Source organism: Chiroxiphia lanceolata, chromosome 3 (genome assembly GCF_009829145.1).
Source record: "Chiroxiphia lanceolata isolate bChiLan1 chromosome 3, bChiLan1.pri, whole genome shotgun sequence".
NCBI lineage: Eukaryota > Metazoa > Chordata > Aves > Passeriformes > Pipridae > Chiroxiphia > Chiroxiphia lanceolata.
Genome location: NC_045639.1, coordinates 65,838,709 through 65,851,717, shown reverse-complemented (window position 1 = coordinate 65,851,717; position 13,009 = coordinate 65,838,709). Strand labels below are relative to the sequence as shown.

At 38.3% G+C, this 13,009-nt stretch overlaps 1 protein-coding gene across 1 annotated transcript in view; it reads right to left on the bottom strand.

The window, feature by feature from the left end:
- The window catches only part of MAN1A1 (mannosidase alpha class 1A member 1), a 145,613-nt gene that overhangs the window by 20,179 nt on the left and 112,425 nt on the right, over positions 1 to 13,009 (bottom strand). The window contains 3 exon segments of the mRNA XM_032682664.1: positions 3,765 to 3,880; positions 8,744 to 8,837; positions 11,032 to 11,155. Coding sequence (XP_032538555.1) covers positions 3,765 to 3,880; positions 8,744 to 8,837; positions 11,032 to 11,155 — 334 coding nt within the window.

Here is a 13,009-nt window from a genome sequence, read left to right as displayed (position 1 = left end):
ATGGGAAAACTGGGAAAAGATACCACACCTGTTCAGACATCAAATGTGAGACAACCTATACACAGGAGTAGTGGAAAAATATCCCTTCAACGTAGAAAATGAGGGCTGACACATTCAAGAGGGGAGGATTTGATGCAGTTGTTTATGACACTGCTGTTGCCAGACTAGATATAAGTCAACCCACAATGTCCATTTTTGCTCGAAATTATTATGTTCTCTTATTAAACTTAATTGTGTCTCAGAGGTCAGCTTTTTAACTAAGAAGAGTGGGATGATTCTTGTCCTGATACTTGCAAAGACTCATAGATTATTTTATTGGCAGTTATAGCCTCAAAATATGGCTAAAAGCTGAATACACATTCGTTCTGTAACTAAATTTTGCATGCTATCCATTCAAACCCATTTAAAAAAATCTCTTACTTCATGTATTATGTGAAGCAGGACATTATAGGTATTGCTTTTCAAAAGAGAAAAAATAACTTGCATTAAAAATGCATTCACTTGTCTTTTTGTGTGAATTCTAGAGTTTATGAACCCCTCTGATGGCCTTATATATCCATATTAAGCTCTGGTATTCAAAACAAGACTACCTCTGTCCCTCTTCCCATTAGAAATAAACTCTTCTTTAAATGGTTTCAGCCAAATATGCATCTTATTCACGGCAAGCAGAAGAAGTTTTTAAATGTAGTTTGACATCTTAGTTATTACTTTTAACTTAAGCCATTATACAATCTATAGGTGATACAAAAATTCTAATAGAAAGAACTCTTTTTTCTTTAATATGATTTACGGAACAGTGTGAGAAATAATCCCAAAGCTTTATCTAAATAGATTTTAGCTTTTCACAGTGAACTATATCACTCACCATATATTTTCATTTGTGGTTTCTGGATAGCAGATGGTATTGAATTAGGCATCGAACCTTCACATCACTCTTTCAGAATCTGGTGGGTATGTGCTGGACCGAATGGCCAGGAATAATCACACCGTTCCCTCTGGCGTAGTCTTAAAAAGATTCTGAAAGCGTCAGGGGAAATTTATCTAAGAAAATATGAAGCAGACTCAGAATGCCCAAACCGTGTAGGCTTAGTCTTAAAGAAAGACTGCAGCTTGTGCAGACTCTCAAATTAGCTTTAATTTAGATAAGTAATGGATCGATAGCAATAAAGCCAATATCAGAATGGATTTCAAATCAGGGTTGTTGCTCCAGGGAAGAACCTGGCATCTCAGTGGGGCACAGACATTCTGCAGTTTCTGTGAGACTGCAACTTTGCCTCTGCTTTTTGAACAAGATACGTTACAACATCAAGCTGCAACTCCTAACGCTGCATGTACATTTTCAGCTTTGGTACAGATGTACCTTGGTACAGAAAAGAGCCAACAGGAGAAATGCCATCGCTCAGAAAATACTGGAAGTGGCATTCAGCCAGCAGCATAAGGAAATCTAGTACATCTTTATAGTGATCACTTGGCCCTCTCAAACACTAATACATGATGCTTGGACTTCTTAAGAGCTAGTACTACTAAAAAGCATTAAGAAAATAGGCACTTTAAACAGTCATATACAACAGAGCTCAGACCCTGTCACTGATATTGTCACATTTGGTGATGCTGCTGACCAGGCAATTCTGCTCCTCTAGCTCAAACCCAAGCAGGGAGAACTGTTGTGTGATTCTGTAGTGTGGTGGCCATCACAGGTTGTTATCCTAGTATTGATAAGGTGTGAGTTTAAAGAAAGGCATGCTCCTGCACTCTGCATAGACACATATCAGAGTGTGCCTGGCCCTCTTCTCCAGTGACCAGCCAACAACAGGCAGTTCTCCAGCTTATGGACAACTTGGATTGGCTCAGGAGAGATACAGGCATGCTGCCACCTTGCAGCTGGCATGTGATGCAGACATGCTCGTGTGGTGTAAGGCAAGATAGACTTCCTCATGTACCTCACTCCAGTGCTCACAACGGAGGAAGGTGAAGTTCCACCTTAGTAGAAGCAAGCCCACGGTGGCCACCGAGGCATTGGGCTCTCTTGGACTCTCTGACGTTGTCAGCTAGGACCAACGTGCTCCTGCTCCTCCCCTACAGGATGGGGGGCAGTGCACTCAGGGTCCTGCCAACAAGGGTGATGGTCACACCACATTTGGGACAGTCTACCTGCAGTTGTTTCCAGAATAGCTGTACAAACAAAAGCACAATTTTTTTTTACCGTATGCATCTACGCACTAGCACTTACCATGTCTGAGAATGTATTTAAAAGAAAAACCTGACGTTATTAAGCCAACAGAAGCAGAAGGCTAGGAGCAGCTTTGAGGTGCTTCAAAATGCCTTCCATGGTAAGATGAATTTATATTGTATTATTAGACACTTTGTTCTCTCTGTTCGCCTGCCAACCCGATGGCTGAGCTATTTACAGTAGCACTGTTCTTATGCTATAGCCTCAAATGCACTCAAATCTAATTTAAAATCCACCTTTTGCTCTGAAGCTGAAACCATGTTAGCAGTGAAAATGAGGCCGACAGCATCCAAATCTGCACTTACAAAATTAAAGGCAAGATTTTCTTATCAGGGGATACTTGGTCATCAAATTTACTACCACCAAAGATCATGCCCTCCCTCAAATCATCACATATGACTTTCCAATGGAAAAAAAAGATAGTTGCAATAAGTCAGAGTTGTATTTTTTAATGTCACGACTTTTTGTGTATAGGAAGCAAAAAGAGACTTATAACTTCCCTAGGGACAGTGAATTTCCAGATATATGAAAGAATAAGCAGATATTGCTTAGCATCTTGAAGCCTTGTCTATAGAGGCAGTGTACATAGATACAGTTAATAAGAGATAAAAGTCCTGGCCCTAGACAGCTTCTAGTCAAAACAGATGAAAGGAGGGGAAAAAAACAACTAATATAATCTCTTTTATATATATATATATATATATATATATATATATATATATACATGAAAGCAAAGAACTGAGAAATTAGGTCATTTGCCCAAGACTGGAAGGAAAGCCTGTAAATATGAATTTAAACTTAATATTTCTCAAGTCTCAATCTGGTGTCACAAACCCATTATTTCTCCCAAAACAGCATATTAAGGAAATATCATCAATAACAAAGCAAACTGCAGACCAGCAGGACCATAAATAAAATACCACATAGAAATGTAAGTATGAACAATTCTGATTTTTGAAAACTTTCTCTTGTGTCCAATTTGGCTGTTTCACAGAAGCTGGCTAATATATGCTCTTGGACCAAAAAGTAATTGTGCAACAAAGCTCCTATTTTCATTTATACTTACCTACCATATTACATTGATCCATTTGTGGACCACAATCAAAACACTTTTGATGGCTGAAACGTGAGATTGAAACACAAGAGAGGAATTCCCTTCTGGATATAAGGGAAGAAGACAAGAGTAATATATATTTAGAGTAGACTAAGGAAAAACAATTGAATGTCTATCTGAGAACTACTTGTAGATGCATCTTTTGTTGCTTATTTTATACTTTTCTCCTCCAGAGACAACTGACTACATTGCAGTTGAAAAAAAATAGTTATTCATCAAGATTCTCCCCTTTCCCACAGTGTCTGTATTTCTCTAGCACTTCTATTTGAAGAAGTCTTTTTAAAACAGAAACCAATTCTTTAAAAAAACATCCTGTAGTGGGAAATACATAAATCTCTCACATTGTCCCCAGAGCCTGTCTCTTTAGGATTACAATAGATTAGATTATTATGGAAAGGAAGATTTACATATCTTATTTACCTGAACAGCATCATAATACATTTTCTTGCCGTCTTCATCTGTTTTGTCTGACATCAGCCATGCCTTTAGCAGATATTCATAAAAGCTATCCCCAAGCCCTCCAATGGAGACATGATCTTAATAGGGAAGAAAGAGATTGAACAACAATTTCATCTTCAGCCCAGGCAATAAAATACAATTACAGTTTGCAATAGTGTATTTAATGATCTCTTTCTACAACATCTTCAGCAAACATAAGCCTGGAACCTCAGGAAAAACTTTACTGGTATAAGCAGAGATTTATTTATTTATTTTCTAAATTTTTAATCTAGCTAAAGCACCACAGTTATTTAATATCCACAATATGCCTCAGGAGTTCATGGCAAAGAAAAAAAGAATTTATAGTTGTTAGTTCTAATTCATGCAGTCTATTTCATACAAAAATGTGTTAAACTAAGGTCTTTTTTGTTCTAAAAAGAAAAAAAAGTGCTCTCTAATTTGATAAATGCTTTCCCTTCTTAATGCGCAGGCATTGTTTTTATTTGCTCTTTTATTCACTAACTTTCCATTTAAGCCACTTCATAAAAAAGGCTTTAGCTCCTTACTGCAGAGTTGAATTTCAGGTTATTTAGTGGTATTTCAAAACACCGAGCCATAAGTTTAAAAATAATACTATATTTTTGAACGTCTGACTGCTCTCACAACTCAGCAGTGGTTCTAGAAGGAAAAAAAAAAAAAGACTTATCCACACCTACAGAAGATTATTGCTGTAATACTGCATTATTCTGCCCTTTGCTTACTACGAGAAATGATCTGGTACTACAGATGCTGTGATTATTCAATTGCACAATTTAGGACGTGACTCTGCAAACACTAACACCACACAAGTCAGACATTCAACATTAGTTGCACCAGTGATGGGAAAGTTAGTGATGCTCTCAGCTGCTTGTACCAGGTTGCACCCACTTGCTGTGCAGGAGCCTAAGAGGTTCTTGGTAAAATTGTAATGGGCTGTCATGATTTCAGCGTAGATCCCCTTAATACAGGAAATACTACAACTATATACATATGTAAAGTGTTTTTCTAAGCTCCATTAAACTAAGAACACTAGCTAGAGGTTTTCTTCTAAAACTTGGTGCTGCCTGGTAAAATCAAGTGATTTGCCATTTATTGTGTCTTCAGCGAAAGAATGTCAAAATGCTTTACCAGGACTATTTATTTATAACTGTCAATTTTACAGCAAGGAAGGTACCCACTAATTTCACCCAAGATATCCAGGATGTAGATGTAGTTACACAGATCATGCAGCAAGTCCATGAGTCATACCACAAAATTCTGGGCATGAGAAAGGCAAAAACAACCCCCATGGGATAATCCAGGCTCATAAAGTGAGATGCAGAAGGGTTAGTGGTACTGAGCTCACACTTCCTTGACACCTAACTCTCATTTTAGCTTCCAAGTTATGCACCTTTTGGTGGAATTCAAAAGAACACAGAGAATTTAAACTCCTTTGTATCTTTCTCTTCATGGAAAGCCTCCTTTCACCTTCCAAACAGGTTTTAAAGACATGCAAACATAGAAGATATATATTTTTCTATTCAAACTTTACTAACAGTGTCCTTTTCCTCTACTAGCCCGTGATATGCAAAAAATAATGTAGCTTTCTAAATGTATCCTGTGCCTACCAAATATATTGTACCATCAAACCTGGGTTTTAAATGGCTTTTTTCCTCCCTCCCTATCTTTTGAATGAGATATATTAAACTTCTGGAAAGACTACACCATTTTTTTAATTAAATGTTCATGATCCAAAAGGAAAAGAGGCTTCTTAAAACAATGGAATATTTCCTATGATCAAAGGCTGATCTTTGAACAGCAGCATTTAAATGACCTTTACGGTTTCCTAAATAAATTACCATAGAAACCTCTGACATTTGCAAACTAAATAGCACAAGCACAGTTTCATCAATAATAAGCCCTGTTATTATATACATTATTGCAGTAGACAAATCCAATTGATGCATGCTGCAGCAAATCACTGTCAGTTTATTGTCAAAATAACAAGGGCTAAACGAATTTACAGGAACAATGGCAGAGATCCAGCAGTGGCTTTTCACAGTTACGGCACTGCTGGAGAAGAAATGTTCAGAAATCATTCCTCCCTCCCCACTTGATGTTTGAGAGAAAATACTTCTGTCTTATACCAGTTAAGGGTCTTGGTTGTTTGTTTTTTTCCTTCTGTTGTAATCAACTGAAAACAGCCTAGAAAAGCAATCTCAAATAAAACAACTTTCGAGTCTCACATACTGATCTTCTCTATGGGAAAAAATTAGTCAGTCAACGTCTGTGAATGAAGGCAACCAATATGGAAGAGATGCAACAAGATGGAATTTGTTTTTGCTGCTTCAGCATGCTGTGGATAGACCTGCATCAACATCTGTGTTCATCATTTGCATGCACAGGAAGTATGTCAATACTACATAATATTGGAAAGCAAAGCTAGTACAAAGTATAAATTTTCCCATCAGGGCCTATGGGCTTGTGGCTGTAAAGTTTGCCTAGATGTGGCCTTCCTCGTCTCATTTTTATTTACTCTGACAACTCCCTATATTCATTCCAAGTGGCCTGACCCTGCTTCCATCTCCTGTGTATTTCCTGCTTATGCTTGAGCAATGACAGGAGTTCCTTGTTCATCCATGCAAGTCTCTTGCCCCCTTTGCCCAATTTCTTCTCATCAGGATACATCATTCTAGAACCTTAAAAAGTGGTCCTTGAATACCAACCAGGTCTCTTGGACCTCTCTTCCTTGAAGGACCTGTTCCCATGGAATTTTTCAAAGATCCCTAAAGAGGCCAAAGTTAGTTCTCCTGAAATCCATGGTTACGATCTTACTTCCTGCCCTCCTGTTTCCTCCTCACCTGATATTGAACTCCAGAGTCTCATGGTCACTACAGCCAAGGCTGCCCCCAACCTTCACATCTCTAACAAGGCCTTCCCTATTTCTCAGTATGAGGTCACCCAGCACACCATTCCTTGTCAGATCCTCCACTATCTGTGTCAGGAAGTTGTCACCAGTGCTCTTCAGGAACCTCCTGGACTGTTTGTGCTTTGCTGGGTTGCTTCTCCAGCAGATGTCAGAGTGGTTAAAAGCCCCCCCAAAGAACCAGTGCCTGTGACGTTGAAGGTGCTTCAAGGTGCCTGTAGAAAGCCTCATCCACTTCCTCCTCCTGATCAGGTCACATTAGCAAACATCCACAACAGTGTCATCCTTACTTGTCTGCCCTTTTATCCTAACCCTAAGCTCTTGACTCACTTGTCATCCACTCCAGAACAGAGCTTGGTACGTTCCAAGTGTTGCCTCACATAGAGGGCAACTCCACTACCATGCCTTCATGATCTGTCTTTCCTAAACAGTGTGTAGCCCTTCACAACAGCATTCCAGTCATGCACACTATCCCACCATGTCTGTGTAATCTTAGTGAGGTCAAAGTCCTATGACTGCACACAGATCTCCAGTTCCTCCTGTTCCCTATACTGCATGCACTGGTGTGCAGGCACATTACAGTAAGTATTTGATTGTATCAATATCCCAGTAGGGGTGCAAAGGGATGCCCCATAGTCCTGTCTTATGGTGACACCTTTGGCTGCTTGTACTTGCTGGAGGTATCCCCTCTTAAACCTCATTTTGCTACTTGGGTGGTTGCTATAGTTCTTCCCTTCCCACACTTTATCTTTCTTGAACCTGGCTATTCCCCTTCCCCCTTCAAATCAGTTTAAAGATCTCTCAACAAGCCCTGGTAACTCCTGAGCTAAGATCCTTTTCCACCTTTGAGACAAGTGGGTCCTATTTGTTACCAGAAGGCTTGGTGTCATATGATCCATGATCAAAACCCCCAAAATTCAACTGGTAACACCAGTCTCAAAGCCAGGTATTCATCTGCATGATTTTCCTGTTTCTTTCCCCATCATCCCCTGCATCTGGTAGGACAGAAGAGAATATAACTTGTGCTCCAGATCCCTTGATCAGTTGTTGCAAGGCCCTGAGGTCCCTTCTTGATTGTCTGCAGCCTTCTTGCTGGGAACTTTGCCACTGCCTACCTGGAAAACCAGTAGCAGGTAATAATCAGTGGGCCATACCAGGTTGGAAAGTTTCTTGGTGATGTCCCTTACCTGGGCCCCAAGGAGGCAACACATCTCTCTATAGCTTGCGTTCAGTCAGCATATTGGGCTTTCCAATTCTTTCAAAAGGGAGTCACCAATGTATTTCAGGGCCTCATAGCTATTGTATGAGGGCACCTGGGGAAGTGAGGTATGTCAGGAGAGGAGATTTGCCTGCTACCTTGAGCAGAAACTTGTTTCCACTCCCCTATATCTCCCTCTGCGTGGTGGTGAGAGGGCAGGGGATCTATTGCTTCTTGTGAAGTACATCTTTGCCTTCTAATTTTGGTATCTTCAGCAACGGTTCCAAGGGGATTAATGCCATGCCACAGTTCTGATTAGTTTGCTTCCTCAAACAAGTTGTTGGCATTAAATATCAACAGAAATCACAGCTGGTACTAACTGGGAAGACTTGTCTTATTGCTTTTTTTTCTTCAGTGGACCCACACCACTGGGTCCAAAAATACAGAATTTGATTCAGATGAGCTGATAATGTTTCTTAAACAGCTACTTCAGAGAGCACTTTAGATTTTTGAATAAGAGACTTAGGTAGTTTACCAATTCCTTCCCAAAATCATACATATTCAGACATTTCCCTGCTTGCACAAGTCAAATTGAAAGATCAAAAAATGTACATTAAAATACAGCAAGTAGAATTATTAGTTTTATATTTGTAGCATTTTTTACATTTTATAGAATCTCAAATATAATATGAGTTTCTATATGTTATAAAAGTTCTCCATATATATATACAAAAAACATGTAACAGTGACTGAAAGAATTTAATGACTGCAGGCAGCACACTGACAGACAGGTCACAGTACCAGACTTGAGCTACTTACGCTGGCCCCACTGGCCACTGCTGGGATTCAGATAGTTGGGGTAAAGTCCCTCTGGTTTATCCAGTCGATTTAGAACTTTTCGAATATTCATTACCTATTGGAAGGGTACAAAATATTGAACACTGACCCATTTTCCTCCCACATGAAATAAAACAGTGTTGGTACAATATGCCTAAAAATAAAACCCCCAGTCTTATTCAACACATATACCCAAATACCTCAATGCAATTGTATTACTATTAAAAAGGACTCTCAAAGCTGATATCATTGTGCAAACAAGCCCCTCAAAACCTCTGGAGTTTTGTGTGGTGAGTGTCAACAAGGAAACAACAACAGAAGCAAGCTCCAAAGTTCGGGGCTTGCCATACAGACTATCTCACTCCTCCACAGGATACTGAAATTCACTGAGAATATTTTCCTTAACTAAGTTAAACTATGGCAGCACTATACCTAATCAGAAATGGTATTGAATATTAAGCCTATCACCTCGTTCAGATATGGAAGTGAACTCTAAAGCAGTTTTGCTTGGAAAGGAGAGCACTGCTGGAACTGAGTTTCATACAACTTGCCCAGCAGGAACCCAGGCAGCCCTGAGCAGTTTGCTGGCACTGTTAAGGAGCTTGCTACAAATGAGATGCCCTGGGAAACAATTGCAGTCCAGATGCTCTGCAGCTGGAGTCATCCAGCAGCACAATCCATTGCAGAGCACATGAAATGAGTTATACTTTTAAGATTCACAGAAAAAGCAAATGTAGCAACTTGGGAGAATGAGGATCCTGAGCACTGCAGGCCAGAAATCGTAACAAAAAGGTACTGACAGCTTCATTAAAACACCCTGAATGTCTAGAGATCCATTGAATTAGCTACTGAAAAAGAAGATAAATTAGCTTATACCAAGACACAGAAGGATTTCTGTTGTGGTACATAAACTGCTTCCTGCCCAAATGCATTGCCCAAATGCAGGTTGCAATGTGTCCTAGACCTCAGTTAATGAGTTCTTCTATGAATACTTCCATGCAAAGCTTATTCCAGTATTTTCTCTTCTTTGTCACGTGTACCAGTGCTGGAATGGTTTGTCTTGGAGTGCTTTGGAATCACAATCTCTAAAGGGTTTTAAGAGTAGATTACATAAACAGATTTCCAGCATCTTGCAGCTAGAGCATGATGCCACTCTGTAAGAGAACCATAGACTAGGATTTTAAGATACACACTTTCATTGTCTCTTAGTAGTACAGATGTTTTACATTAAATTACCATAAATGTCAAAAAGATAATTAACTTATGTAATAAATTTGTTTCTGGCTTTTCCTCAGTGCTGCCACCCCCTTCCCATATATCCCCTGCAGATTAGATTTCTTTAAGAGAAATTCTCTTTAAATTCACCCCTAAATACATGAAAATTTCTAGGAATTTGCTTCACAAAATTTATTCCAATGCTGACAACAGTATTGCAGCAAAGCCATTCAGTCCTTATCCAGTAATAATTTTAGATTTGACCACTGCTTTTAGACCTACTGCTAAACATTTGGAGTCTTGTTATTAGCTAGATTATTAAATTGATAATATCAGTTTTAGTTAACATGTGGCAGCTGCAGTAAGAATACAAAACCAAAGCAAGTGTAAGTTTAAATTACAAAAAAAAAAAAAAAGAAGATAAATGAATCAGTGTATTATAAAGAACAGGACTTGCTGGCTATTTATACACCCAAAAGCAAAGCAAAATTGTTTATGTGGGAATTAAGGGCAGGAGGAGTTGCTTTCCATGGCTCATGTAAATAAAAAGTATGATAAATGTTGTCAAATTTTGGAAGAATTAGTTATTTGACAAAACAAAGTTCAAAGTGTATTTCTTATAGGTCAGTGCAATGGAAGCGCTATATGACCTTGCTGACAGCAGTGATATTATACAACATTTTGAAGAATAAACTTGTTGAAATCACCATGGTGCTTTGCTTTCTCTAGACATCAGTTATTATCCCCAATATAATGTCAGTATGTTTACACCTCATTCCGCTGAAGAACTAAAGAAAGGTCTACAGTCTGATTGTTTAATGTGATAGTAATTTAGAACATAAACAGAAATTATGTGTTTTATGAGGCCATATACAAGAATATGCATCAGAATAATTTTGGAAGGGATTTTTGACTTTTTAATACAAAAACATGCCAATGTGATTTGGGAAAATGCGACAAATGCTTACAACTGAGGAAAATCCAAATCTCTCCCCACTGATATTAGTCTCCCAATATGTGATTTTTACAACATGATTTTGACTGAGAAGTCTAACCTTTTCAGCAAAGACAGGGTTTCCAGACAGGTGGCTCAAATGCACAAACTCCAGATGCAAAGTCCCAAATTCTGCCAAAATGCTGCTTCCGCCAGAGGCCCATGGCCAATTTCGACCGATTCCACTAAGATGGGGGGAAGAGAAAGACAGAAAATAACCACAAAGCATCTATAAGGCAATGCTAATAAAATAAAACAGGCAGTAGTTATGCTGTTATCATGAGAAGACAAATAATTTAAAATGTATTTAATATATATGTAAGGAGCCATGCTTCAGCAGCCTTCCATGACTTCACCAAAGGGCTTAAATTACCTCAGTCTAGTTCTGCTTAGGCTACTAAAATCGCTTCTTGCAACAACCCAATCTTTTAGCTCATGAATAGCTCCATTACACTTCTCACTGTAACTGTTTCATTGCATGATATCATGTTTAAAGACATTAAAAAACACTATGAGAAAACGTTCTCGTACTTCACCTGTTTTCCCCTGTATTTAGCACAACGCTCTCCAATTCTAAGTCCTATTTCCACAGTACAATTGCTTATTAATTTAAAATAATGCATATATGCAGGATAGGCTTTAAGTTAAAAGTACCGCAAGAAGTATATCCTTCTTAATAGAGAATTTAATAGGGTAGGATATGGAGGCATTGTCTCTATGGGCACTCTTACCAGGATGAGTAACTTCAGTTTTCATTAAGACCTAAAGATACTTCACGGGAAAGTTAATCTCAGGATTTGTGCTGAGAGTAGAGAAAAGCACATTTATTGCTAAATCCCCACCAGAAACTAATGCTGGTTGAGACTCGGGACAAAAATCTACTAAAGTTTCATTACAAAAAGATGATTTTCTTTTTCGCCTTGAAATTTCCAGCAGCAATATTCAGAAAAAACCTCTGAAATTAAAGAAAAATTAGCCAACTTTCTGGAGTATCTAGGTGGCATATTATTAGCATGAATGTTAGATATAAATACACTTACTAGATACTGGAATGCCTTCCTTATTTACAAGTTGTAAACAGCATTAAACACATATACATATATAAATAAAATTTTAATTTTACTTTTACACATAAACAGCCACAACAGTCATCAATTAGCAGTTGCACAACCATGAAAATAGGGTATTCTTCTCCATTAAAATGTGACTCATATTATGAAAAAAAAATCCACAAAGTAAAGCAAAAAAACCAAGAAACCTCATCTTCAGTTCATCAAGATGGAAGTCCTCAGTTATATTAAAATCTTTTTCAAAAGGTCATCTATAGCTGAAGTTTATCCAATACAAGGAAATTAAGACTCCATTAAATTAATTTCCCTACTAGCTATATTAACACATTATTTTGAGATTTTTGCCAGACATGCAAAATAACACCAAGGCATTAAACTTTAAAAGCACAGACAAGGCTACAAATGGAGAGCACAAAGGAAAGAGATCAGATGAGGCTCCCCTGGCTGACCATAAAGGTGCAGGAGGCTGGGGCAGACTGAAGTCCTAGAATGCAAATGACTGCTCAAAAATCCAAAGGATAAAAATGTTTCTAATCTTCATAGCTGCAGACAAAAATCAATGACACAATGAAATCAGGGTACTGCAAAGATGCACACAATGCAATTTTGATATGGTATTTGTGTGACAGAAACAGAAAACAAGTTTTATGGGACCTAAATAACTCATTTTAAGCGCTATCTTACAAAGATTAGAGTGCTTTTTACATTGGATTAAAAGAGAAAGTGAAGAGAAAACCCCATCTGGTTTACAAGCTGTCTGCACTTCAATCTACTGTGGCTTAGAATTTTTCTGAACGGTAATGTAAAACCATCAGACACGACAGAAAATAGGATCAAGGTGAGTACAGCAGACAACATATGTGGAAATCTCTTCTCTGTAGTCTGGAGAACTTACAGCTACAGACTGGTTATTCACCCAAGAACAGGCATCATATCTGGGACATACCCAAGTTCTCAAGTTCTAACTGC